At 53.8% G+C, this 23,842-nt stretch overlaps 6 protein-coding genes across 7 annotated transcripts; 1 reads left to right on the top strand and 5 right to left on the bottom strand.

Annotated features, from left to right (window-relative positions):
- Positions 1-3,481: 3,481 nt before the first annotated feature.
- On the bottom strand, positions 3,482-4,089 carry IUM83_01294 (uncharacterized protein; the record flags this gene model as incomplete). The annotated part of the gene is made up of 2 exons (XM_067925138.1): positions 3,482-3,528; positions 3,591-4,089. 2 exons carry the CDS (start codon positions 4,087-4,089, stop codon positions 3,482-3,484), a joined length of 546 nt encoding a protein of 181 aa, XP_067797721.1.
- Positions 4,090-7,304: 3,215 nt separating this feature from the next.
- Positions 7,305-9,137, bottom strand: IUM83_01293 (M96 mating-specific protein family; the record flags this gene model as incomplete). Its single annotated transcript, XM_067925137.1, has 1 exon — positions 7,305-9,137. One exon carries the CDS (start codon positions 9,135-9,137, stop codon positions 7,305-7,307), a length of 1,833 nt encoding a protein of 610 aa, XP_067797724.1.
- A 6,693-nt stretch (positions 9,138-15,830) lies between these two features.
- IUM83_01292 (uncharacterized protein) lies at positions 15,831-16,232 on the bottom strand (the record flags this gene model as incomplete). Its single annotated transcript, XM_067925136.1, has 3 exons — positions 15,831-15,850; positions 15,925-16,117; positions 16,176-16,232. The coding sequence occupies 3 exons, from the start codon at positions 16,230-16,232 to the stop codon at positions 15,831-15,833; spliced, it is 270 nt and encodes an 89-aa protein (XP_067797723.1).
- Positions 16,233-16,763: 531 nt separating this feature from the next.
- IUM83_01291 (GTP-binding protein ypt3) lies at positions 16,764-17,713 on the top strand (the record flags this gene model as incomplete). The annotated part of the gene is made up of 2 exons (XM_067925135.1): positions 16,764-17,189; positions 17,303-17,713. 2 exons carry the CDS (start codon positions 16,764-16,766, stop codon positions 17,711-17,713), a joined length of 837 nt encoding a protein of 278 aa, XP_067797631.1.
- A 307-nt stretch (positions 17,714-18,020) lies between these two features.
- On the bottom strand, positions 18,021-21,152 carry IUM83_01290 (Leucine-rich repeat; the record flags this gene model as incomplete). 2 transcript variants are annotated; one of them, XM_067925133.1, is made up of 9 exons in its annotated part: positions 18,021-18,302; positions 18,379-18,626; positions 18,699-18,788; positions 18,862-18,951; positions 19,009-19,185; positions 19,263-19,385; positions 19,516-19,611; positions 19,717-19,896; positions 19,970-21,152. In XM_067925133.1, the coding sequence occupies 9 exons, from the start codon at positions 21,150-21,152 to the stop codon at positions 18,021-18,023; spliced, it is 2,469 nt and encodes an 822-aa protein (XP_067797629.1). The 2 variants fall into 2 exon arrangements, with proteins under 2 accessions (XP_067797629.1, XP_067797630.1); XM_067925134.1 differs by having other exon boundaries at positions 19,263-19,640.
- An 884-nt stretch (positions 21,153-22,036) lies between these two features.
- Positions 22,037-22,723, bottom strand: IUM83_01289 (uncharacterized protein; the record flags this gene model as incomplete). The annotated part of the gene is made up of 1 exon (XM_067925132.1): positions 22,037-22,723. The coding sequence occupies one exon, from the start codon at positions 22,721-22,723 to the stop codon at positions 22,037-22,039; it is 687 nt and encodes a 228-aa protein (XP_067797280.1).
- Between the last annotated feature and the right edge of the window lie 1,119 nt (positions 22,724-23,842).

Raw genomic sequence — 23,842 nt, 5'->3', positions numbered from 1 at the left:
AGATCCTTCCAGCTTTCGGCAATCCAGGACGTAGTGTCAGTGCGTTTGGGTGCTTCCATGACAAAAGCAGAGCTGGACTCATCGTCCTGAATGCTGTTGATCATCTCTCTCGCCACCTCTTGTATCTCGACCCTAGCTATGGTTGCTGCTTGCTCTGCAACGCGTTGCCGTTCCGCTGCCCGGTTTCGTTCGCGGGCGTGATGGTCAGCAATCTGTGAGCGGAGGCAGTGTACCCAGCGCGATCGCAGCATACTCTTGAAAGGCTGATTCCAAGCCATGTCTGCTGGTTGGCACACGTAGGTATAGCGTGGAGGCACTTTCATTAGCACGACGTTGATGGACTCAGCATAGTCCGTGACCTCTTGGGTCCAGTGACCCGAAAAGTCATCCCAGAGTAGGAGTATCTTTTCATCCATGTTATCTCTGTAGGCAAAATCATATCTAAGGAACTCCAGTGATATATGTGAGTTCCACCACGCAGTAGTGTTGCCGTAGATACGGCAACCGTGCAAAGACTGCAACACAAATACCTCGTTCCACAAGCGCACGCCGAAAACATGACGAATTGAATTATGTGCTGCTTGAATGTGATCATGACGTGACACACCGCTCTTGAAAACAAGAAGCGGGGCATATTTGTTTCCGTGCCAGTCCCCCAACAGCATTGCAGTGGCTCGCTCCTTGTCGTTGCCACTGCACTTCACCCACACCGTTTTTTTTTTTTCACCACGAGTACTAATTGTCTTGCAGGGTAAATACTAAAAAAATACAGCTATGACATGCATGCATACTGTTAGTACTTCTGGGGTGCAAGCTACGAACTGACGAAATCCATACCTGTCTGGTCTGCGTTGAACACAGTCCTAATGCCGTGCTCAATGATGGCTGCCCGAACTTCGCCTATGAACTTCGCTTTTGCTGCTGCAGCGTCTTCTGGCGTCGTATGTCCTTGGCGTGTCTTGGCACGAATGGACAGCTTCTGGCGCCGCATAAAGCGCCTCCGCCATGAGTGAGACGCCTTGAAGGTGTCGTAACTCAGCCCTTCGACAACAGCAACCTCTCCAGCCTTGTACCGCAGCATCTGCGAGGTAACGGGGCATCCCTCTTTGCGCATTGAGCTCAGCCAGAGGACAGTATCACTTTCTGCATCACTAGATAGAACTGTCGCTTGCCCTGTGTTGCGTAAGTTCTTTAAGTGCCCCTTGCCGTCGCTGCATATCGATCGAATATGAGCTTCTTGTTTTTTGTACTTTGATATTTGCTTTTGCTTGCGATTCTTTTCTCCTGAAGTGCAGGATGGATAGAAGTGCTCGATTGCTTTATTTACTGTGTGGTCTGCATCTAAGAAATCGAGCACATGCAGCTTGTGGGTGTAGTCTACAGCGATACGTGTGTACTGCTTTTGCTTTCTGCCGGTTCCAGTTGTACGGGGTCTTCCCATGGCGCTTTCTGCAATGCGTCCGTTCGCTAGCCATCGGCAAGGCCACTCTAGTATTAGCTGGCACACGGAGGTATTTTAGATGTAGTCACATGATACAAATTGAGCTCTGCTATTGACTGAAATAGAACTTCGCTTAGGGCCGTTCCTAACCGGGATCGCGATCCCAAACGTGGCCTCTGATTGGCCCGTTTCCCCCCGACTATTTCCGACTGTGTATCCCCAGCGTAACCCCTGCGATTCGAGCGGGATCGCCGGATCGCTCAGAAGCAAAAATGACCGTTCCAAGGTGGCTGGAACGCGCTCCTAACGAACGCTCGCTCCGTCATCGCCGACGCCGCCTCCGCTTGATGGCAGCACTTGTATTGGCTGCTGACGCGATCCCTGACGAACGAGAGGGGTGCATCTTACGGCACCGTTTGGACTGGGACGTGACCAAGCAGACGCTGCTCCTGAAAGCACAATTTCAGCGCTGTTATCGGATGAGCTCGGAGTCTGTTGAGCGTCTTTTGTCGTTTATCATGGCCTGCACTAGTCCGGGACAAGCTCCTGTCATGCCGTCGAACCGGAACTGACCCCGTCTCTCCGGAAATCATGCTGCAGATGACCATTTCATGGCTGGCGGGGAGTAGTTACCATACGACGCCGTTCACGCCGTAATGGATGCCATTTGCGATTGCGCGGAGCTGACCATTAGGGCGCCAACGGAGTCAGCGAAGCGCATGTACGAGTTGGCCGATGGATTCACAACGATAAGCAAGGACAGTGTTTTGACCGAATACATCGGCTGTATCGATTGGTGGCTGTGTGAAAATCGTGCTCCGAGTGCAAGATAGGTACCCGATGTTGCTGCATTTTACTCCGGACATTACCAGAAGTATGGCCCCAACGTCCAAGCCATTTGTGACTCGCTGTGTCGATTTACCGGCTATTGCTTCAATTCGCCGGGCAAGGTGGGAGATTCGATCGCGTTCAAGAAATGGAAGTTGCGAGAAGCAATCATGCAGCTACCAGCGGGCTTTCACACCATCGGAGACAACGCGTACCTCCTTTCCTACTCGCTGCTAGTTCCTTCCAGCAAGCCGGAGCTCAAGAGAAAGGCACACTCCGACTACAATTTTTATCTGAGTCGATTGCGAATTCGGATAGAAATGGCATTCGGTCTCCTCGTCAATAAGTGGCAGATCTCCAAGCGCCCTCTCGTCGTCGACTTCGTGAACGTGAAAAAGGTGATCAAGACATGCATGAAGCTCCACAACTTTTGTATTGATGAGAGAACTAAAACGCAAGATGCAAGTACGAGTATGCGCGCAATTACTACGAAGTACCATAACTTGTCCGAAAGCTGGTATCATCCTACCGACAATTCTGACGACGCGGTTGCCCTGCGTCCTGACGCACAAGACCGCATTCTTCGAGACGTCATCATGAACCACATCCAAACGTTCAACCTTCGCCGACCCCGCGCTAGCAAAACGCTCTTCCGTTCAGGATCTGCAGCTCAAGCGCGGTAATCGGAACTTCAAGCATCGATTTCTTCGCTTGCTGTGCCTTCAGTGCCTGTCCGATGTCAGCTGCATCAAGTCCCTACGCGATATACTCCCGACGCTGCTCCAAGAGCTGCTGCGTCTTGACGGCGTTGCGATCCAGCATAGCATACATGGTTGACAGGTTCTGAGCTGCGCGTTGCTCTTGAAGGTATAATTTCTGCTCAATCCACGTATCGTCCCGCGCCTTACTGCTTTCACTGGTCCCAGGTGGAGCAGGTCGTTCACACGTTCGAGAATAGTTGCCACAGCGTCTGACTGCGAGCCTCGTCGACGTTTCCGATTCACTTGCTGGCGCCTCTCTTCTCCCTCCATCGTCGAATCGTCGTCGTCCTCGGCGTAGACATTAGCTGAGTAGAACTCCCTTACACCTTGATGATGTTCGCACCACCGATCCAGGTATAAGACATCAGCGCGCCCATCACAAAAGTCCCAGAAGTCATGACTCCCCTGTCCAGAAACCTTGGATCCAGCTTCAGCACGCGCAAAGTCGCTGCTAACCTCCTTCCACATCCTCTTCAGCTTGTCCGCCGAGTGCGCCATCTTGAAGGAAGCGTCAATGCCTTCGAAGATGACATCATCTGAAATAATTTTGTCGAACTCACGTGTGTCGGGGCAGAAAGCTGCAGCCACATCGATCCAGAACGTAGACCCGCCTTGGTCGAACTCCTCGCGGCGAAGCTGGTTTCCTATCGTCAGCAAAAGTTCGTAGAAACGAAGCGAAAACAGCACGTTCAAAAGCCGAAACATACAGCCCTTCGTGCGTTTGTCATCATCACCACGTCCACGCTTTGATCGCTGTCGCTGTCGGCTGAGCAAGGCTTCCACGCCTTCCTTGTTGGTGTCCCAAGTGCAAAGGATTTTGACGCGGTCATCTTTTTTTGTGTTCTTGGCCACGTTCAGGTTGCGGGCCGTGCACTCCAACTTCAGCTGCTCCAGGGTCCAGTCTTTGTAGTCGTCGGACGCCGGGGGGCGGATCGGACGCTTACGCGAGTCCAGAGCCACGGTAACAGTCCACTTCGAGCTGAATGCAGCTGTAGTGTCGGCCGTGCTGCTCGACGAGCGCGCTGCTTCCGCGTCGGAGTTCGTCTCGCTTGCTGTCATGGTGCCTTTGAAACGAAATGTACCACTTTCATGGGTACCATGACGCGGTCCGGTTAGGAACGGCCTGGATCGCATTCTGAAGCCATCTTCTCAAGAGCCCTACCCCTTCCGGATCGCGATCCCGGTTAGGTTAGGAACGGCCCTTAGGACAGGGGATATGCGGTAAATACGTGTTGTTTAATCAGTAATTCGTGGCTGTATACCTATCCCTCTGATGAGCGGTGGCACTTCACAGAGTCCGATTGCCAAAAGAGCTGCAAAGCACAATACTTGCACATTACCAAATGGCTTGAGGACTGTACATGGAGAAAATATCAAAAACACAAAAGATTCCCTGACAAACACCACGAGACACCAGGACAGAGACGGTCATCCTGTCTGGTCCCAGCAGCTCAGATTAGGTCTAACTAAATTTTGCACTCCCCCTCCTCATTTAAGAATCGTCGCGTCATCGGGAGGGGGAGACAAGGCGCGGGGGCATGGACAGCGTGCAGCACGTGGGGGCGGGGACAGCGTGTCGTCGGTGGCGCGCAGCGTGCCTTGCCCCGTTCGTGGAGATGTAGTGAGTGGCTCTGAGTACCTAAAGCATTGTTGTGACGGCTATTATTTGTGCTGAAGTGTAACGAGTTGTGCTGTATGTGTGCTGCAGGTACAGACGTTGTTAGAAAAATGAAGAACTATGACCACTGCAAGGTGGTGTTGTTTTTATTGGTGGCTGTAAGCGCAGCTACATCGCTTGAGTTCTAAAGACTCTGTAGCGCCTGGCCAACGTTCTGCGGACGGCCAACGTTTTTCGTGCGCTTCCTGTTAACCAGGATTTCCTCGCCAGCTTCATCCACTACGCTTCTAGATTGCTGCGCGAACAATAAGTGGCAGCAGCATCCCATTTTAAAATGGTAACGACAGGGGCAGTATGCAGTGCGCAGATCGACAGGCCAACCAGTGCGTGGTTGGCCCTCAACCTCCATGCGTGCGTAGTGGACACCGAACTCAGCGGATATCACCATAATTTCTCTGGCGTGATTGAGCTCAGGCACAAAAGTCCTCACAGGAAGCACTTCGTACACGTGGACAAGGTCAGGATCGGCATCACCGAGGAGGAAGTCGATGCTTGAGCGGGTGATGACGTTTTCAGTGAGCAGACCACGACGGCGAAGACCTCTCGTACGCGTTTTCAGCGTTGTCGCGCAGGTGGGGCCAAGCATAAATCGAGGCAACGCCACCGAGCGGTGATCACAGCACGCAAGAAGTTGAGCAATCAGATGCCCCATGTTCAGTTGGCGGTGGTGCGTGTAATCACGCTTGAGTGCTCGGTTGAATTGCTCGACCGGGTTGGTGGTGGTGGCGTATCCGGGAGGTGTGAGGTGGCACTGCCTGTTTGCAAATGTGTCATTGAGCCACTGCGTCGTCAAGTACGCGGTGATGGAAGCACGATCCGCATGAGCAGCCCAATCATTCATCATTTTCTGCTTACGCTCGACAAACTTTGCCTCGCTCCGAGAGAAGTGCAAGTCGTAGACGCCTTTGTAGACCAGCGCCGAGAGCTCCGAGCTCAGCCCACGTGTTCTCTCACGTAGCTTCGCAACTACGTGATAGTAGCACATAAGATAGGTAAATGAGCTGTCAGCGACGACACTGGCAAATCCATTGTACTGCGCCTTGTCGGCATCGCCAAGCACGTAATTCACTAGCAGCTCTTGACCATTAACGCGTGCAAACATGCGTCGCAATGCAACGAGAGCGGCAGCAAAGTGGCCTTGTTGAAGCTGGGACGTAATGAACAGCGCCACAAGGTGAAAAGTCCGGGAGGCGTCCGTAATACCACACACAAGCACCGGGTACCTGACGCTGTTCAGCTTGAACGTGGCGTCCAGATGCAAGATCAAGGTACTCGGATCTCGTGCAGCGTTGCGGAGCAGTGCTTTTGTGGTCATACCTTCCAGAAACGGCCGGTTGTCCGAGCCGTTTCCTACGTCGGGCACGCCCGACTCGTCGTACTCATTAGAGAACGTGAAGGGGTCGCGCTCAGCTTCACGTCCACTAAATGCTGCGACTCGCACGGCTTCTGCGATTGCCTTGCATTTGTCGTTGCCACCCATGCGCGTTCGACGAAAGTGACTCACAATGTTTTGCACTGTACGCAAGCTAGGAAGCACAGCAGGCTGAATGCCAAACTTGCGACTTAAAGCATGTCGAATGCGCTGCGGCATCAGGTTTTCACGGACGAGCTCCTCGATGAAGCCATGCTGTCTTGGCGTGATGCAAGCTTTTGACGGAGTTAACGCCCGACAATGGTGGTCGCCTAGCTCGTACATGTCAACGCTGTCAGTCTCCAGGCAGATAAGCACTTTCAGCCGCCAAGGGCAGGGTCTGTAGGCGACGGCATCTCTGCAGTGCTTGCACGCACAACGCAGAATCTTGTAGTGCATTGAGTGCGGTACGGCGCTGCTGCAAGTCGTGTACGACATGATTTGGCTCTTGATCGTCTTCCAAGTCTTCATTCCTTGAAGCAGTAATGCAGCATCTTCAGTGGAGACGTCGCTGCGGAGCAGGTTCCAGGGGTGAGAGGAGGGCATTCCGGTGAGTAGCGAGTGATGTTGTAGACAATGTAGTTTTGCTTTGGTGGAGGGGGAGCGCTTGCAGCAGCAAATTTGAGAGCGAGCCGGACCAGTTATTTCGTACTTTCAGACGACATATATTGATATGCAATTGGGTAAAACCATTCAAATAAAGATCTTAGATTGGGTGAAAATTGTAAATGGTGCTGACACAACGGTATGGGATGATTGCTCGCAAATTCTTGTGGTCACCTTTCATTGAATTGTGGTTGCTACTATTTTGATGTGGCAAAATCATGAGGTTTTGTGTTCGTCAGTGCCCATGGTGATTTTCAGGGATTTGTTGTGGTTTTAGAACCTTGTCCTGTACATGTATCCCTGACTCGTGTCACTGACACGTTGGAAGCCGCAACCCTCGGTGCAATCTGGATCCTGCCACAAATCCTGGATACTAATCAGAAAAGCGGACGTAATCCTGCGTGACTGCTCGGCAGCCAATCAATGCCATCCGTCCGGACAGTGGTGCGAACCCACAATCCATAATCGCGCTGTTTACTAGACACAGCACTTTAAGAGCATTTCAGCTTGTACCGCATACATATATTATCCTAGTCATATTTACCGCCTCAAAACTGTTCTACACTTTAATGCCACGTTCTACCGCACCTCCTGCTTGAGCTCGACCTTGAGCGAGTCGTGGCTGTGCTTGGCACCGATGGCTCCGTTCATGAGCGCGTTCTCGACGCTGCGCTGGCGTTGGCTCCACAGGGCTCGGTAGCACGGCACCACCAGCTCGGCCAGTCCGTGGGTGTGTTGCCGACTCTGCTCGGCCGAGACGCCGCACAGCTGGGGCATCAGGTACGAGCAGAGCTGCAGGATGCTCGAGTGCTCGCCCGTTGCAGTGCGCAGCGGCTCCAGCAGCCCCCAGCCGCAGTCGCGGATCTCCACGCCCTTGGCACTTGCACTCACGTGGGGCAGGCGGTTGGGGCACTCGGCCACCGACTCCCACACGAACACGACGCGGCCCGTGGTCTCCTCCACGACGCGGCGAAGCACGCAGCGTACCGTGAGCTCGGCGTCGGGCGCGCGGTGCTGTCGCAGCGGCATGGAGCTCTTGAAGCACACCGTGTCACTGGTGGTGCCGCCCACGACCGTGGCCTCCGACTCAGCCTCCAGCGTCTGCCAAATGGCCGCGGCGCAGTCCTGGACATTGAACGGCAGGATCTTGGCGTCCTTGACCTCCATGACCGGCCCGCGGCGCTCGTCCAGGATCATCTGCGTCTCCTGCAGCTCCTGCTTGTCGCGGGTCAGCCCTCCCTTCTCGAACACGGCCTCCATCTCGGCCAGGCGCGCGTCCAGCCCGGAGGCAAGCGACGCGAACACTGCCGTCTCCTCGGTGTCGCTGGTGCGCGGGCGTTTGACGCCGAGCACAGCCGCCGACGTCTCAGCGTCCGAGCCCGAGCTCATGGACGACTTGCATCTTTTCCGCAGGAGCTTCTCGAGGCCCTTGGAGATCTTCAACTGCTCCTGGATCAGGCCCTTGAGGCGCAGGTTCTCCATCTCCGCCTTGCTCTTCTCCTCCTTCTGGTGCTGCGCCATGCGTTCCCACACAGGCACGACCAGCAGTCCACTGGCGGCGTCGCTCGAGGACTCAAGGCCCATAAGCGGCGCGGCGGTAACAGCCACGGGCGAGTGGTCGGACGTCCGTGCGGCGTCGCTCTTGTGCATCATGACGGCGACGGCCCTGGACTTGCGGGGCATGCGCCCGCGCACGTGCTCCAGCTCGCGCTGCAGCTCCTGCACCTGGGCGCGCAGCCTCGTGAGCTCGTCCTTCTGTCGTTTGCGCGAGTTGTTGACCGCTCCAGTGCCGGACGCCGCGCGGCCTCTCTTGGGCGGGCTGGGAGCTGCAGCTGCTGGTGCTGCACTAGCCTGCTGAGCAGCAGCAGCACTAGCCTTTGCAGCTGCAGGCTGGGGCTGATGCTTGGGCATGGGCATGGGGCGTGCCGCCGGCGACAGGCCGTGCGGACTCACGCCCGCGGCCGTGGGCGTCTGCGTCGAGTAGCTCTGCGCCACGCCGCCCGAGCTGCTCGGGAAGGCGAAGCGCTGGTCGCCACGCAGCGACGGGATCACCATCTTGGGCAGCGACGGCAGCGGCGAGCTGCCCGCCGACTGCGGCCGCAGGGCCGGCAGCGTCTGCGGCTGTGAGCTGTTGGTGGAGCTGTGGTTGTTATTGCTGTTGCGGTTGCTGCTGCTGCCGCGTGCCAGCAGCTCGACGATCGTGAGCGCCGTGGCGTTGCGGCGCTCGGCGTCGTCCGAGCTGTCCGGGAAGGCGGCGTGCGGCATGCGGCCGCTCGACGTGGAGCGCAGGTTCAGGGGCGGGAAGACCGCGGGGCTGGCCATCGTCGGGAGCGCGGGCGACGAGCGGGTGGAGTCGTCGGCGCGCGGCTTGTGTCTCGGAGACGGCGATTGCTGGACTGCCAGCGGGCCCATGCTCTTGTCCTGGGTGGGTGGAATGCCGGGAAGCTCGGGGCGTTCGTTCTTGTCTTGTCCTGCGCGCGTTGCCGAATGTTGATGCCGACGACTGCACGGCCCGGAAAAGAATAATCACGCGGCTTTTTTGGCAAAATGGCAAATTTTGGCCCGAGGAGGTGGGTCATGAGGTCTGTGAGAAAGGATATACTGGTGGAAACGATATCGAATAGGACAGGTGTGGGGTAAGACTGTGTGGGTGATGACCTCCTTAGAACAGATGCCGGCTGGGGGATGGGCGAGGGTGTTGACCAACCGTGTTTAGAACGCCGACGGATTAGACCGGTGGCGGTTGGGAAAAGCGTCCGTTTCGCGAAAATGGGCACGTCTTCTGCATGGAAAATGGGCTCGAGACAGGGATCTGTTTGCGAGACGCGAGATCAAGTGTTCATCCGACTTCAGACTCGTCCCAGCTCTTTAGAATTGAGCGTAGGAGCGCCGTGAAAATCTCAGAAAATCCCGCTGGCCAGACGAACTCTGTACGAAATGGGCTTATCCAGCGTCTTTTTTGGTGCTACAGCCCGCCTCAAGTGCCTAATTACGACGTCAAGTGCCTACTTTCGCCGCCCTTTCCCAAGCGTAGCATAATCCGGAGCCCCGCCAAAGCCGATCGATGACGATGCGGAAATGTCTCCCGTGGTACAATTCGGAAAACACTTGGTTTCTCTATGTGAGTACGACTGATACGCGGCAGTCATTCCGGTACGGTAGACTTGCATTGTAAACAGAAAATCGCGATCACAGCGCACGTGGGTATGTAAATCGTCGACTGCCGTGGCCGTGGCCGGGCTCTATCGAGTCAGCCAGCGGCGATAGCAAGCAAGTGCATGTACTTGGCGACTGGGCTGTTATTGTATAGGCGCACCTCGCTGCCGCATCCATCGCACTCATCGCTCGCACTGGCACTCAGCTGGGTTCAACGAGCCGTCTTGCTTTCGGACTCATCACTGGCTCGATTACGACGACGATCGCCATCGCAAGAGCGTGATGATGCCGCCGTGCTGCTTACGCTCGGAGAGAGGCTCGGAACGGACGGAAATCTGACCGATGGGCTCGGGTGCTGCGCCGGACAAGATCTCCTCCGCCCGGCCGGCGAGAGCGCAACGTGGTCTCGGACCAAGACGTCCTCAGACGTTGCCATCACGCGGCGGATGGCGAAGCCTTCTGTGTTGATGCGACGATCAGACTCTGATTCAGAGCGACCATGATCACCATGTCCACCACGCGGCCGCAGGGCCGCCGCAATCAGCCCCGACTGACAGCACCTTTGACTCCCTTCATCACAGGCCTTTACTGTGTGCTGCCCGCGCAGATGGACAAAGGGCGGTTTGCTGGCTCCAGAGAAGCTTGTATGACTTCAAATTTCACCTTTGCTGTTGCAGCTTGCAAACAACATGCAAGCGGGTCAACCTGCAGCGATTACCAATCTACTGGTACATGCACATGTAGGACAAGACTGTCGGAGTGGACAGGAAGGCGACAACAGCTCGCGTGATTGCGTTGATAGTCTGTCCCAGGGATCTCGTTTTGCACGATCCAGCTGCGGGAGCTTTAATTGGCAAACGTCGCCTTAGTCCATAGTCCACAGATTATGGCTACCGTAACACTGCAATTGTGTACATCTCGTGGTAGATTGTTTTTCGGTATACATCCGGTGTGTACCACACACAGCGATTGAGCGATTTGTATTTTTAGATGTATTTTGTCAAAATTGGCATCAACAATTTCAATTTCACTTGACCTCGGATACGCTTCCGCTTACTCCATCGTCGTCAGGGGTCAGCAGGTGCAATCCATATCGAAGATGCTTTGCTAGCTTTATGTTTGCTGTCGGTCTCTATATTATACTTCGCGCCGTAAAATGCATGCGCTCCGTAGGGGGCTGCGGAGCGCCGACATTGGCATGATCGTATCATTGAAGCTCCCCGCTGCTACAGCGACAAACTTGGAAGTTTTTATATGCATTGAGATGTTGCACCAGGGTTTGGAAGCCATCATACGCATCCCACGAGCACGTTTCATTTTGTATAGCTAGTGTACTCCCTTACGCTAACATGCTAGTTGCTATACATGTCAGCTAACTGTTAGTTAGTGCCTAGTACTTTGAGCTAACATGTCCGTAGCGTTAGACCTGCATAAACACAGGCTATCTGAAGTATGGACCTGCATGAGCGTAGCCATTTTGAACAGGAAGGAATTTGTGTTTATAGACCATTTTGTTGCTCATAATATGAAAATATTATTAGCAAATCCGAACTTGGGCACAAATGGATTCCACGCGCACCCTCAATTACACAAGTATCCCCGGATCGCTGATTCGGAACCGCACAGTAGCTCAGTGCTTAAAGAAATAGGCGTACAAGCACTATAAACTAGATCACGGGGCTGGGATGAAAGCTCTGTTAGAATTTCTTGGAACCCAGGCAGACACAGCTCCGTGGCAACGAGGACTTCAACAACAACGGCCGAGTCAATTGTGGAATCATGCCAATTCGCTCACCCCGTACCAAGTATGGGTGGCATGTCGAATGGCGTTTCGTCAACTCAATCTTTATTTCGATGGGAGGAAAAATGCCAGTCCCTGCCGAAAACTCGCGGGATGCAAACGAACGAAAGAAAACCAAACGTACATATTTTGGGACTGTCCTTGCGCTCAATGGTGTTGGCAATTGCTAAAACGACAATGGACCGGAACAGTTTTATTCGACGATGGTTTCTCCAATTTTCGCACCGCGTGTGCAGACGAACATCACCACCGATCTCGAACGCTTTAAAGACGAGAATATCGGCGCTCTCTATACAGCAGCACACAGCGGCACTAAGACGTATATGACTACAGTGTGTGGAACAACTCTTTGGACACAACGCAACCGAGTCACATTTGAGATGAGTCAACGTCCAAGTCGCTCAGAACTCCGTGTCATGGGTATATGCCAGTTGCGAGCAGTAGCAAGACGTGAGCGTAGAAGTCAATCAAGATGTCGAGTTAGAGCAGTGTTTGGACAGCGTTCTTACAACTCAGACATTTCGAGCAGTATGGCCAGCACGGGAATCCCCGTTACTGACAGCAATAAAAGCATTTAAGACTAATATGTGTGATAGTTATTTTAATAATTAAAATACTACATGTACAACAACTATTACCGTAACAATCGGGCCCAGTGCAGTCATAATCACATGAAGCAAAGAACCTCGTAAGGTTTTTCAAAGAGTTCGCTCGGATGACGTCCGTCCCGCACGGTTGGTTGCGGTACCTCCCTCGCGCCATCACAGTCACAAAAGAAAATGAAGAAGAGGCCGGAGAACAATAACAAGACGAAGCTGAAGGTGCGGTCTCTCGGAAGTACAGTGTTTTGCCTCAATAGCGCAGTCGTACTTTGTATACAATTTCTCAAGTAAATGGGGTGACAGAGGTTTTACTAGTCGACTACGAGTGGGAGTAGGTCGCAATGATGCCGCGCAAGCGCTCAACTTCAGGCGCTGCAGCCTCTAAGTCGACCGCGCTTGGCGAAGTCGCTCGGTCCTCGGTTGGTGAAAAACAGGGTGATTATATATAGTCTGCGAGGTTATTAGATGTGATGGCTGCGCTATTGAGGCAAAACACTGTACTCGTTTTTTACATTTTGCTGATGATGCTCGTGTACAGGGTGCTGAGGCCTCTAAAACCACTGCCAGAGATGACCATCACTGACGAGGAGGAAGATAACGATCAATAGACGTTAAACACAAGTTTTTTTCAAGTCTTTTTTTCTCAATATTTTTTTTAGGAGGGGAGGGGTTGTCACCCATACGTCTGCCAGTGTCGCACTCAAACCGTTTGTCGCACTGGACCCGATTATTACGGTATGCATTTGTTCTATTAGGTATAGTTCTGGCTCGACACGCGAAGTGGGTTTAGGTTAGCTGAACTTGTGCACTGCAGCAGAAAAGTATTGGACTGTCCGTTTTTCTGGAGGCATGCACACAGCAATCCTGGATGGGGGATTACGCTTGGCGAAACGTGCTGCACAGCACGCAGGCTCCGGAAGTGGAGCGCAAACAACACGCAGGCTCCGCTAGTTTTCGCATGCTGTTTTGCGGAACAATCCGAAGCAACCCATCGGATGCAGGCCTGGCAGCAAACACTGTGGCCATACATCTGGCATAAACTTGCACCGATTGCGCAGTATTACCGTTGCGCACAATCAACCTAAGTTGCTCAGTCCGGTCGCTATATTGGTCTACACTGCGAGCCCCTTCCATCGTTTGCCTCAATGCAAATGTTCTGAAGGTTGATACCAACTCGAACAAGCACATCCTTGGCGTTCATGTTGGAGACGGAGGCCAGCTCGGCTTGAGGGTGCTCACTCGGTTGATGGAGTGGTCGAGTGCTGGGAAGATGGCGAAATGGCAAGTGAGAGAGCCTGAGGAGTGCTTGGACCCTGGCTCTTGTTGTTTGTTATCGTAGGTTCCGGTACATTGGAAGCCGCCACCACCCTGTGGTCTCTCTCGCGAGGTTGACGTTGTGACAGCATGAGAATAATCCAGCTGAGAAGAGGATAGCATTTGAGTCAGCAGGTTAGCAGGTTGGTTCACACTTATTAGTATGCGGAAAGGGAATGCGTCCGACCGTAAGTTAAACTCAACAGTAGCTACATGTCGAGCTACATGTCGAATAGAAGTGCGTTACCCTTTTTTACTTCGTGTGTTTTTGTGATTCGCATCGTTTCGTCATATTTTGCGTGAGTTTCCGTCATTTCTACGTACCTTTTCGCATTTTCTCGATATCGACCGAGTTGCCGGCCACAGTTTCTTCTTCTTCTGTTCAGAAGAAAACGAGATGATTCCATAATTCCAAAGAAATCTGCGCGCGAGTTTGCGAGGTAAGAAGCCCGAACAGTGTCGTAGACCATAGCTTCGACGTTCTAAAGATCAAATCTGACGAACAAAGGAAAAGAGAAAATAAAAGATTTAGCGAGATAGTTCGTCTAGCATCGCTATTTTCCGTAGTTTAAATAATAATAAATAAATATAGCCAGCAAAGCAAGTAATCGAATGAGTACGATTATATGGTTTGTGGGTTAGATTATGATAAAGAAAATATATAGATCGAGAGCCGACTCAGCTCTCAATCTCTATATTTGAAGGATCAGTTCAGTTGACCCTTCATTCTGTAAGCTTAGGTAAAATTTTAAAATTACCTGGAAACGACTGCAATGCTTGGCCAGGGATGGCAGAAAACATCCCTTTAAATATTTTTATCGGTTAAAAATATTATAACATATTTTTCATTTTTATTCGTTTAAGTACGAAAATTAAACATTTCGGTTTTGTATCGGACACAATCTGATCACCGCGCTCTATTAGGTGGGACCCAATACTTTCAGTGGCCATCTCGACGTCCTTGCACACGCGGAAAGTGGGAAAACAGTCCACGTCAATCTCCTCGCAGACGTTCTCCAGCTCCCCGGTGGTCACCTTTAGGAACTTGACGGCCAGGAACTCGTTCTCCGTCACCTGCGTCACCTTGGGGGCCACCATATCGCAGCCACCGCAGCGCGGTGCCGAGAACTGCACGGTGGTCAGCTGCTTCTCGCCGATGGCGGCGTTGAAGTCCTCAGAAGTCTTGACCTCGATCGGCATGGTCGGGAGTGGGCCGCCGCCGCAGGGCTACTTCAGTTTCAAAGGGGGCGGAGGTCAGTATGGCGATGAGGCCAGTATTCAGGAAATTACTGTGTTATACGGTGCTCCAAGGATCCGTTTCAGCGGGGTTTGATGTATAAAAACGGTAAAAAAAAATCATAAAAATGGAAATAAAAATATGTTTTGATATTTTATTTCGAAAAAATCCTTCCATATTTTTTGCCATCCCTGGCTTGGCAACCGTGTTCGGATTTATACCTGTCCAGCTTCTACCGGGTCAGCCTGCCCGCCCGCAAGGTCAATCGGGTACCCGTACCCGTCCGTAATGCTTTCGAGTCGGGTCGGCGAATTTCGGGTACCCGATGCGAGCTCTGCCTCCCACGAATCCCAGTTCGGTGGTCGTGATGTTGACCTCGTCGGTGAACCAGCCACCTAACTCGTGTGAGCCTTACGTAACGCGATGGTCCAGGTACACACGCAGATGATGATGGCTCCAACGATGCTCCAGCGGTTGATTCGTTCACCTAGCAACAGCGAGTCCCACACGATAACAAGCACCACATCCAGGTACCGCATGACTGACGCGATACCAGCCTTTTCGAGTTGAAAACCTTTTGTCAGCAACAACTGGCCCAAAAATGTAAACAAGCCGCTAACCAATAATACCACCCCAGACTGCTAGGGTCGAAGGCATCACAAACGCCTGCCTCAAGTTAGCCAGAAGACCATTCGACAGAAATTTACCGTTTGCGTGCCTGTTGAACCAGCACGACATACGATAGCGACCCCACGATGCTGAATAGCAGGAAGTAGTGTACGACGACCATAAAGTGGATCCCAGTCAGTTTTCTGACGGAAACATACACCAGTACCTGTCCAATTGCCCCAAGTAGTGCAGAACAGATCGCAGTCCACGATCCATCCGTCTCAACAGTTGCGTGACTGGTGCCGAAGATGAAGCTAGGTCGAACGACGCACACGAGTCCGCTGAAGGACAAGACCGCGCATGCAAGACTTGGGAGGTCGATGTGCTCACGAAGAAGGCAAGCTCCCTATATGCATTGCAACAAACTTAGATCAGTTAGATTTCCCACCGCCTGAACGTCGCTGTACTAGATTTACCGACCAGGAAGAAGGTGAAGACCGGGCTGGAAAATACGATTGCACTGGAGTCCACCAACACCATTTGTGAAAGCGCGTAAAACGCGAACGAAATGGAGGAAAACCCGGCCAAACAGCGGCAGAACAGCATGAAACGATGCTTTGGTGCGACGTAGAGTGATATTCCACAGGACCAGACGCTCACATGTAGGCCACGACTATTCAGTCAAAGGTCAGAATATGTTGTCCCGAATAGTTATTTTCCTACAAGCGTACCAAGTTGAGGGTGATGGCGACAGCAGAGCGCCAGAAAATTGCCTCCATCGACGTCATTGAGTACGTGAGGAATTTGACAGCAATGGTAGTCAGACTGAACGACACCGCTGACAGTGCCACACACGCTATACCCAATAGTGCATGAGGGTGGGGGTCCGTATCGGCGGTTCTCGCGTTCTTCGCCGTGGTAGGAAGCAGTGGTTGGTCTTCTGTCATCACTTTCGTGGGCTCGATGGGGAATAAGCGGTTTTGCGTTGCGCTCGATCGGGTGGATTTGGTTCTCATTCGGTCTGCGAACAGATAATATTTTTCTGGATTGAGTTGCTCAGCGCCAGAAGAAAGTTACGAGTCTCGCTCTGTCGAGCGCGCTGGCTCAGCCATAGTGGCGTGAGGCGTTAACACTCTTGGATAGAACCAGATAGCTACGAACGAGACCTGCGTGCATCGGGCGGAATGATACCCACCACACCGACCTTGAATTACCGGTTACATTCGGTTTCTACCGGTACTATCAGTTTCCGTTTCTGGCGCATTGGCGCGCTTGGAGCTCAATATCACAGTTCCAGCAACACAAGAGAGACGGGAAAAATGGCAGACGGCAGCGAGCACGACTCGTTCGAGGCGGCCGAGTCGGCGTCCGCGTCCGCGTCCGCGTCCCCGTCCCCTTCGGGTTCGGGGGCGTCCTCCTTGGCGCCCTGGAGCGTGCGCATCCACGACAAGCGCGCCAAGGCCTTCCGCTTCACGGCCGTCACGGACGTGGCGCTGCTGCGCGAGGTCATGGCCCACCGGCCCTGGGCCAGTTCCCATGGGGACATGGCCAAGACGTGGGAGGCCGTGGCCACCGCCTTCAAGCGCACCGTGCCCTGGTCCACCAACGACGGGCGCGCCTGCAAGCGCCGCTACCTGGCGCTGGCCGAGGCCTTCGGCTCGGACAAGCTGCAGAAGCTGCGCGGCTCGGGCACGCCCGACATGAACGCGGAGCGGGAGGCGCTGCTGGCGCGGTGCCAGGCCCTGGTACGTCCTTTTCCGTACTGTTATTATTGTATCCGCTTCTTTTTAAATTTTGACAATAGTGTTATTGTGGTATTGTACAATATGACATTAACGGTCTTATTGTGATATTGTAGACGGATGACGACCATCGCCGGCGGAAGGCAGCCAAGGAAGCGGACCGCAGACCTGTGGCCCAGTTGGCCCTGGAGGACGCCGCCAGATTGTCGGGCAACGTGAGTCCGGAGATTGGCGCGATGGCGGTGGAGGCGGCCAGAGCCGCCGAAGCTGCTGCTGGGGCTGCTGCTGGAGCCACTGGACAGGACTTGACGCTGCTGCTGAACGACCCGAGGGTGCTACTCCGCCAGCGCGAGCTGGAGCTGGAAGAGAGACGGATGAAGCTCGAGGAACGACGGGTCAAGCTCGAGGAGCAACGGTTCGAGCAGCAGAGGCAGACGGCCGAGAAGCAGCTGGAGATGATGGCGGCGCAGACCAACGTGCTGCTCAAACTGGCGGACAAGTTGGCGGGGCCTCAGGACTCCGAGTGATCTCTGCCGTCAATGTTTGTACACAGAGGGTGGCTGATTGCATGGTTTTGTTTTCGGCTCGAGTAGGGCGACGTGAGGCATGTAGTGGTTCCGCCGTCCATTCTTGTGGTATTGTACATTCGTCTCAAGTCCCTCCTGGTGCTGAACAGTGACTCTATTCCCTTTGCATCATCCTGCTACGGATAAGTGATCTATCTGCACAGGCTGAAGGCAACGTAGTTCGGTTTTTGAAGATCTTTGGCCCAAAGTTGTTTAATGCTGGCGTTGATTTTGTATGCTGATGATGTTCTTGACGACGCGCGTGTTATTAGGCTGTATGAACATCGAGGTCGAGCTGTCTGCAGAGCCGAGCATGCGCGCGCTGCTGCTTTTGACGCGTTATCTCCTGGTGAATGTGCAATTGCGACGAATTCTTCAGTTGTTTGCGTCGGCGTAAGGCCCGGTCGGCCTCGTTTTCGAGGTGGTCGTAGACTTCCCGGAGCCTCTGCGTCTGCCTCCGACAGCGGAGCTGGTCGCGCTCTGCCTTCGCGTCATTTTCGAGTTGAATCGCTGTCAGCCGCTCTTCGAATCGGAGCTGCTTCAATCGCCTCTGTATTACGCCGAGTGAAGAAGAAATTGTGGTGAGCTATGAAGAAAGCAAGAGAGACGGAACAGTCCGAACGTACGAGTTCCTGGACGCTGCGCCGTCGCAATGTGTCCTGGACGAGATCGCGGCCTTCTGATCGAGTCTGTGCATACCCGACTTGTAGCACGGTGAGCGAAGGCAATCCTTCGCCTCGTATGAGATCCAAGAACGAGACGATGGCTTTTAGCTCGGCGTTGCGGGACAAGTTGAGTTCATGCAGCTCCTGACAGTTGCCACGGGTCAGCGTTTCGTTAAGTCGGAGCAGGCCTGAATGCGGAATTTCATTATCTGGAGCAACATTGACGTGAGAATGTCAATATTTTCAAAACACGAGCTCGCACGCAGATAAATGCGATATACCGCTGAGGTCGAGAGCCCAAAGCCGTTTGGCCGGAGGTGAGAGCAAGAACGGACAGAAGCGGGCAATGCCCTCGCCTCGAGCACAATTTGCTGCGTTTTGAATTGTTCAAGAAATAATAGCGTTAGGCAAACGAAGGCAGAGATTTTCTGTCGAGCAACTTACATGAAAGATCAAGTACTTGGAGACGAGGACAACAATTGGTGGCCAAAGCGGAGCTCAACGCTTCAAACTCCAGTGCACCGAGGTCATTGTCTGTAACAAAAATGTCAGTAGCTGTGTCAGCAGAGATGGAAACAAGTTATTCCTTGCCTGCAATTGCCAATGACCGCAGGTGAAGAAGCTTGCCAGCTGACAGCACACGAACGAAAGTATCGATCGATGCACGGATGCCATTGTCAGAGATGTCTAAAAGTTGAATCCTGGTTGCTTGATTTTCTAGGATAGCCGTCGCAATGGTCCTAAGACCCTTGTCACCGAGGTGCATGCCTACAATGACGAGAAGGGATCACATATTTTTCGTTACGTGGAGTAAAAGATATGAGCAACAAGAGCGCACAAATTACTTGAAAAATTGAGTTGCATCAACTCCGGCCAACCCGATGGCAGCTGAGTGCTTGACATGAATACTCGCGCCAGTTGGTTCGCAGCCTTGGGGTCACTCAGCGGGTTACCGCTCACATCTACAACTTCGAGATGCGGACAGCACAGTGGTTTAGCTTGGAAAACTTCCAGCAGATGACCTATAGATATGTCGTCAGCCGTAATAGCCACGCAGTGAAGCTCTCGAAGAGCACTTAGTGCCTTCGATTCAATCACTTCGCGTAATTTGTGGAGAGTAGCAAACGAGCACAGATTGTGCGAAAGCGCGAGGCTTCGCAGTGACGGCGTCATTGACAGACAAGCAATAAAGCGCTGCAGGTCGTGGTTAGTCATTTCAGCATCTGGAAACAAACACGACCAACATTGTGCAGGTTTACGCATGAGATAAAACACTTGAGGAGTAGTAACCACACTTACTGGACATGTCGATCGCCTCTAACGTCAGGAACCTTTCGTTCTCAAAGCTCCAAATCCAGTCCCTCACATAACGACTACTGAATGCGTTGTTGGCTAGACTCAAACGACGAAGCGCTGGAAAGCGAGCGTCTCGCCAAAGCCTAGCAAGGTGCTTGAACTGTAAGTCTTCCAGCGCTAAATCTGTGCAAGAGCGCGCCTTTTAACGTTAACGAAATGCTCTTGAACAAGTGAACCACACACACACACGACGTACCGATCAATTCAAGAGTTTGTAGACGGGAGTTTACATGATCCATGAAAAGAGTCTGCAGAAGCTGCTCGAAGTACTTCCCCTTTTCGGCACTCAGCCCACTCACTTTGTGAAGCGAGATCTCTTTCACGGCTGCAAAGCAGTCGCTGTCATCGTCAGGATCATTGTCATCGCCGTCGTTTCCTCGTTCTAGCAGCTGAATCACGTTCATGACATCCACCGCGTTAGCTCCATTGAACAATAGAGCTGGCGTTTTCTTAAAGCGCTTGTGGATGCGGCCAGTTCGTGGAAATTGAAACCCAGTGAGGAACTGCTGGATGGCACTAGCGCCTTCAAACTCGAGAGGCAACGCGTTGCAAGCTTCATAAAACGAGAAACAGCTCGCGCTAGCCCGCACTCGATCATGAATCGGCAACAACTGCATCACCTTCGCTGGAAACACGCTTTGACGATTCTCCCATATTCGGTTAACAAGATACCGTCGCGGTCTTGGAGGAGGACAGTAAAGTTCGTAGAATGCTCTCACACCAGCGGCAGTTGACTTGTTCACGTACGCTGTCACTCTGGCCGGCTCAAGAGGGTCTAGGAAAGCAAGAATACGACTCAGTAGCACAACGTAAGGCTGCTTTGAGTCAGTGAAGATGGGTGGAGGGCCTTGAGGAGGAGCTAGAAGGTGTTTCTTCTTCTTCCGATGAATTTTATCGCGGTGTTTCTCCACAGGGTCCAGCAGTTTGGGCACCCAGCGGTTGAATCCGAGACTCAGTCTCTTGCTCGCCTTTTTCTTCTTCTTCGGCTCCCGTGCTACATCCGGATCTTGGACTCGATCCGCTCCGTCTTGACCAGCTTCGTCCTCGTCTTCGGACACGCCACTCTCTCCGTCATCAGAGCCTGGCGGAGGCTTTGGAGCTGTCGGTTGTTTCACACCCCAACTCGAAGGCGAATTCGTTGAGGTCGACTGCACCACGACTGGAGCGACTGGAGCTTCATCAGAAGGCACGGCAGCTACAGCTGTGAGCGCTTGTGGCTTCGGTCTCTTCACAATCCTCTCACGTAAAGAAACGAGGAGATTGCCTCCGACCAGAGTCGGCCTCAGCGCTCGAGTGCCAACGCGAGTATCTCCCGTCGGAGAGGAATTAGTCGCCTCCTTCTTGGCCTTGGGCCGGGACGGGAGCCAACGCTTCACCATAACCAGCGACGCTCCGAGATATCTCGATGCAAATAGCCGCCTGTCGTCGATACCATCGAAGCCGAGAGTCAAATCCGGAGCCCTGTCATCTTGGTGGAATTCTGACTGGGTGCAATGCAAAGCAACGCAAGACTTCCTCGTGGTAATGCATCGGTACATGTATTACTGGACGCCTGGGTGACATGACCAAGGAAGACACATCAGGTGGAGACATTGTCTACTCGACACTCAGCGCTCGAGTGCCAACGCGAGTATCTCCCGTCGGAGAGGAACTAAACGCCTCCTTCTTGGCCTCGGGCCGCGACGGGAGACAACGTCGCCATAACCAGCAACGCTCCGAGATATCTCGAAGCAAATAGCCGCCCGTCGTCGATGCCATCGAAGCCGCGAGCCAAATCTGAAGCCCTGCCATCTTGGTGGCATTCTGACCGGGTGCAATGCAAAGCAACGCAGGACTCCTCGTGGTAATGCATCGGTAGTATACATACATGTAGGACTCATCCAGACGTCTGGGTGGCATGACCGCGAAGACACATCAGGCGGCGACATTCTCTACTCGACACTAGGCACCGCAGGCCTGGTCTCACCGTGTGAACGTCACCACGATCTAAAACAGCAGACTCGCTCCATACCATTCGTCTGGGTCTCCAAGCTGGTGATGCATCAAGTGCTGAATATCCTACATGTACCGCTATCGTGTCGGTGAGGCAACCTAATGATACTTGATCGGCGACACCTTCACGAAAGCTTTGGGTACGTGACGGAGATTGAGCGGGAAGGGAAGAGGAATAAGTAGGCTGTATTTTTTGGTGTGGGCATTCTACACATGAAAAAGGGGGTCGGTCATTCAAGCTGGCCGTTTGAGGCAGGGAAGGGATAGGAGCTCAGCACGACGCCGAGTAATAGGCCGAGTGGTCCGTGAGCTGCATGGGCTCGGGGATGGCGTTCGCCAGGTAGCGGGTCCGCGCGATCTGCTCGAGCTGCTTGAGCTGGCCGAGGTGGGCCGCCACCTGGCTGCGCAGCTTCTCGTTCTGCGCCTCGAGCTGCTGCACAGCAGCGACTTGGCTCTTGGCCCCGCCCGCCCAGTTGTTGGGCGAGGAGGTGTTGTCCCATCCGTCGTCGCTCGACGAGTGCGAGCGCTCCAGGGCCTGGCGCTCGCGTTCGAGCTTGCGCGCGTGCAGGCCCTCGATCGTGGACTGCAACTCCACGACCTGCTTCTTGAGGAATTCAATCTCGAGCTTCTGGCGCTGCTGCTGCGACTTTGGCGGCGCGGTGCCGACCTCCATGAGCACCGTTCGAGGACGCTTGCGGCTGCGCGGTCGGGTGGGGGCGCTGCGCTTCGGTCGCGCGGTTGAAGTGGTTGATCCCGTCGGGTTCGCGAACCCGAAGAGGTCGCTGAGCACCACCAGGTCGTCGTTGGTGAGCGACGAGTCGTCCGAGAGCTCGGTGCTGGACGGGCTCATGGCTTCCGAGCGGGCTTGATAGGCTCTGTAGTCGCGTCGGATCGGTGCGTGGCTGTGCTCGTCCACGAAGAGCGAAACTAGGTCACCGCTGTCGGTCGACAAAGCCATAGTCATGAAAGGGGATGGTTGGATCGCTCGGGTAGGTCGTGTGCCAGGCACAAGGCAAAATCGGGAGTGGGAAATGCTTCACCTCGGGAATCCAGCCAGCGCAGCGCAGCGCGACGCGGCTGGTGGCAGGTTTACCGGCGTGTGGCGCAGAGCTCCGAGAAAACGCGGCCTGGCATATGCTCGGGTTGACGGGAGAAAGGACCCCACGAAACCTAGCTGTCGGTCTATGCGAGCGCCGCAGGCTCAGCACCATCATTGAAGATGGTGCAGAGCGCCGCCGAGCAGGCTGCGAAAAGAGACTGCGTGAGCCCCAGCGTTCGGTTGTGGCGACTCGCCTCGTCCGGCTCGGATAGGTTTTGTTGCTTGCTTGTGTGTAACTTGGAGCTCAGCGCCAACCAAAAAGCACTCCACGTGGCCTGGCTAGTCGAGACGCGCGCTCTCTTTTTCTCTCTTTGCTGTCGAAACGCGTGTTTCGGCCCCAAAAGCTTAGAGAAACACCGGGCAAGGGACGAACACGCAAGCTTAATCGACAATCGGCGCCACTTGGAAGAATCACACCATTGACGCAGTCTATAAAACATTTCGTGAGGGTTGGATGCAACTGTTTGGTGGCACCGCACTCCGACGTCATTTAGCGTCATCGGGCTTTTAACAGCCCGATCGGGGAAATGGACAGCCGTGCACGGCAGCGATGTCGGTGCCGGCGGAAAGCGACTCGAAGGTTCACTGCCACCACCGCTTTTTCAGACAGCTTCTCAGCCTTGTAGCGAGCCGATCTCGCTTTCGGAGCTCGAAAGTTATTGAAAACCTGCCGGCGCCTCTGATCGAGACGGGGCTATCCCAACTGGGTCTCCGCGCCTACGATTGCGAAGCCCGTCCGCCGCAAACAAGTAATCCCCGCGATTTGGACAGCGGACAGATGGGAGGATGAGCCATTCGCGTAGGTCACGCGCGCGGCGCCACGGTGACAGCGTCGTTGTTGAAAAGGACTGACCGACCGTGTGGCTGGTTAGGACTCGCTGGGACTGGCCTCTTCGTTGAGGCTCGACTGGTCTCAGCTAATGATCGATCACCATGCTGCGCTCCCTCAGGTGCGCGGCTCAGGCTGGTTTCGCTCAG

This window comes from Phytophthora cinnamomi (assembly GCF_018691715.1).
Source record: "Phytophthora cinnamomi strain GKB4 chromosome Unknown Contig14, whole genome shotgun sequence".
In the NCBI taxonomy this organism is placed as follows: Eukaryota; Oomycota; class Peronosporomycetes; order Peronosporales; family Peronosporaceae; genus Phytophthora; species Phytophthora cinnamomi.
This window is presented reverse-complemented; position numbering and strand designations above follow the sequence as displayed.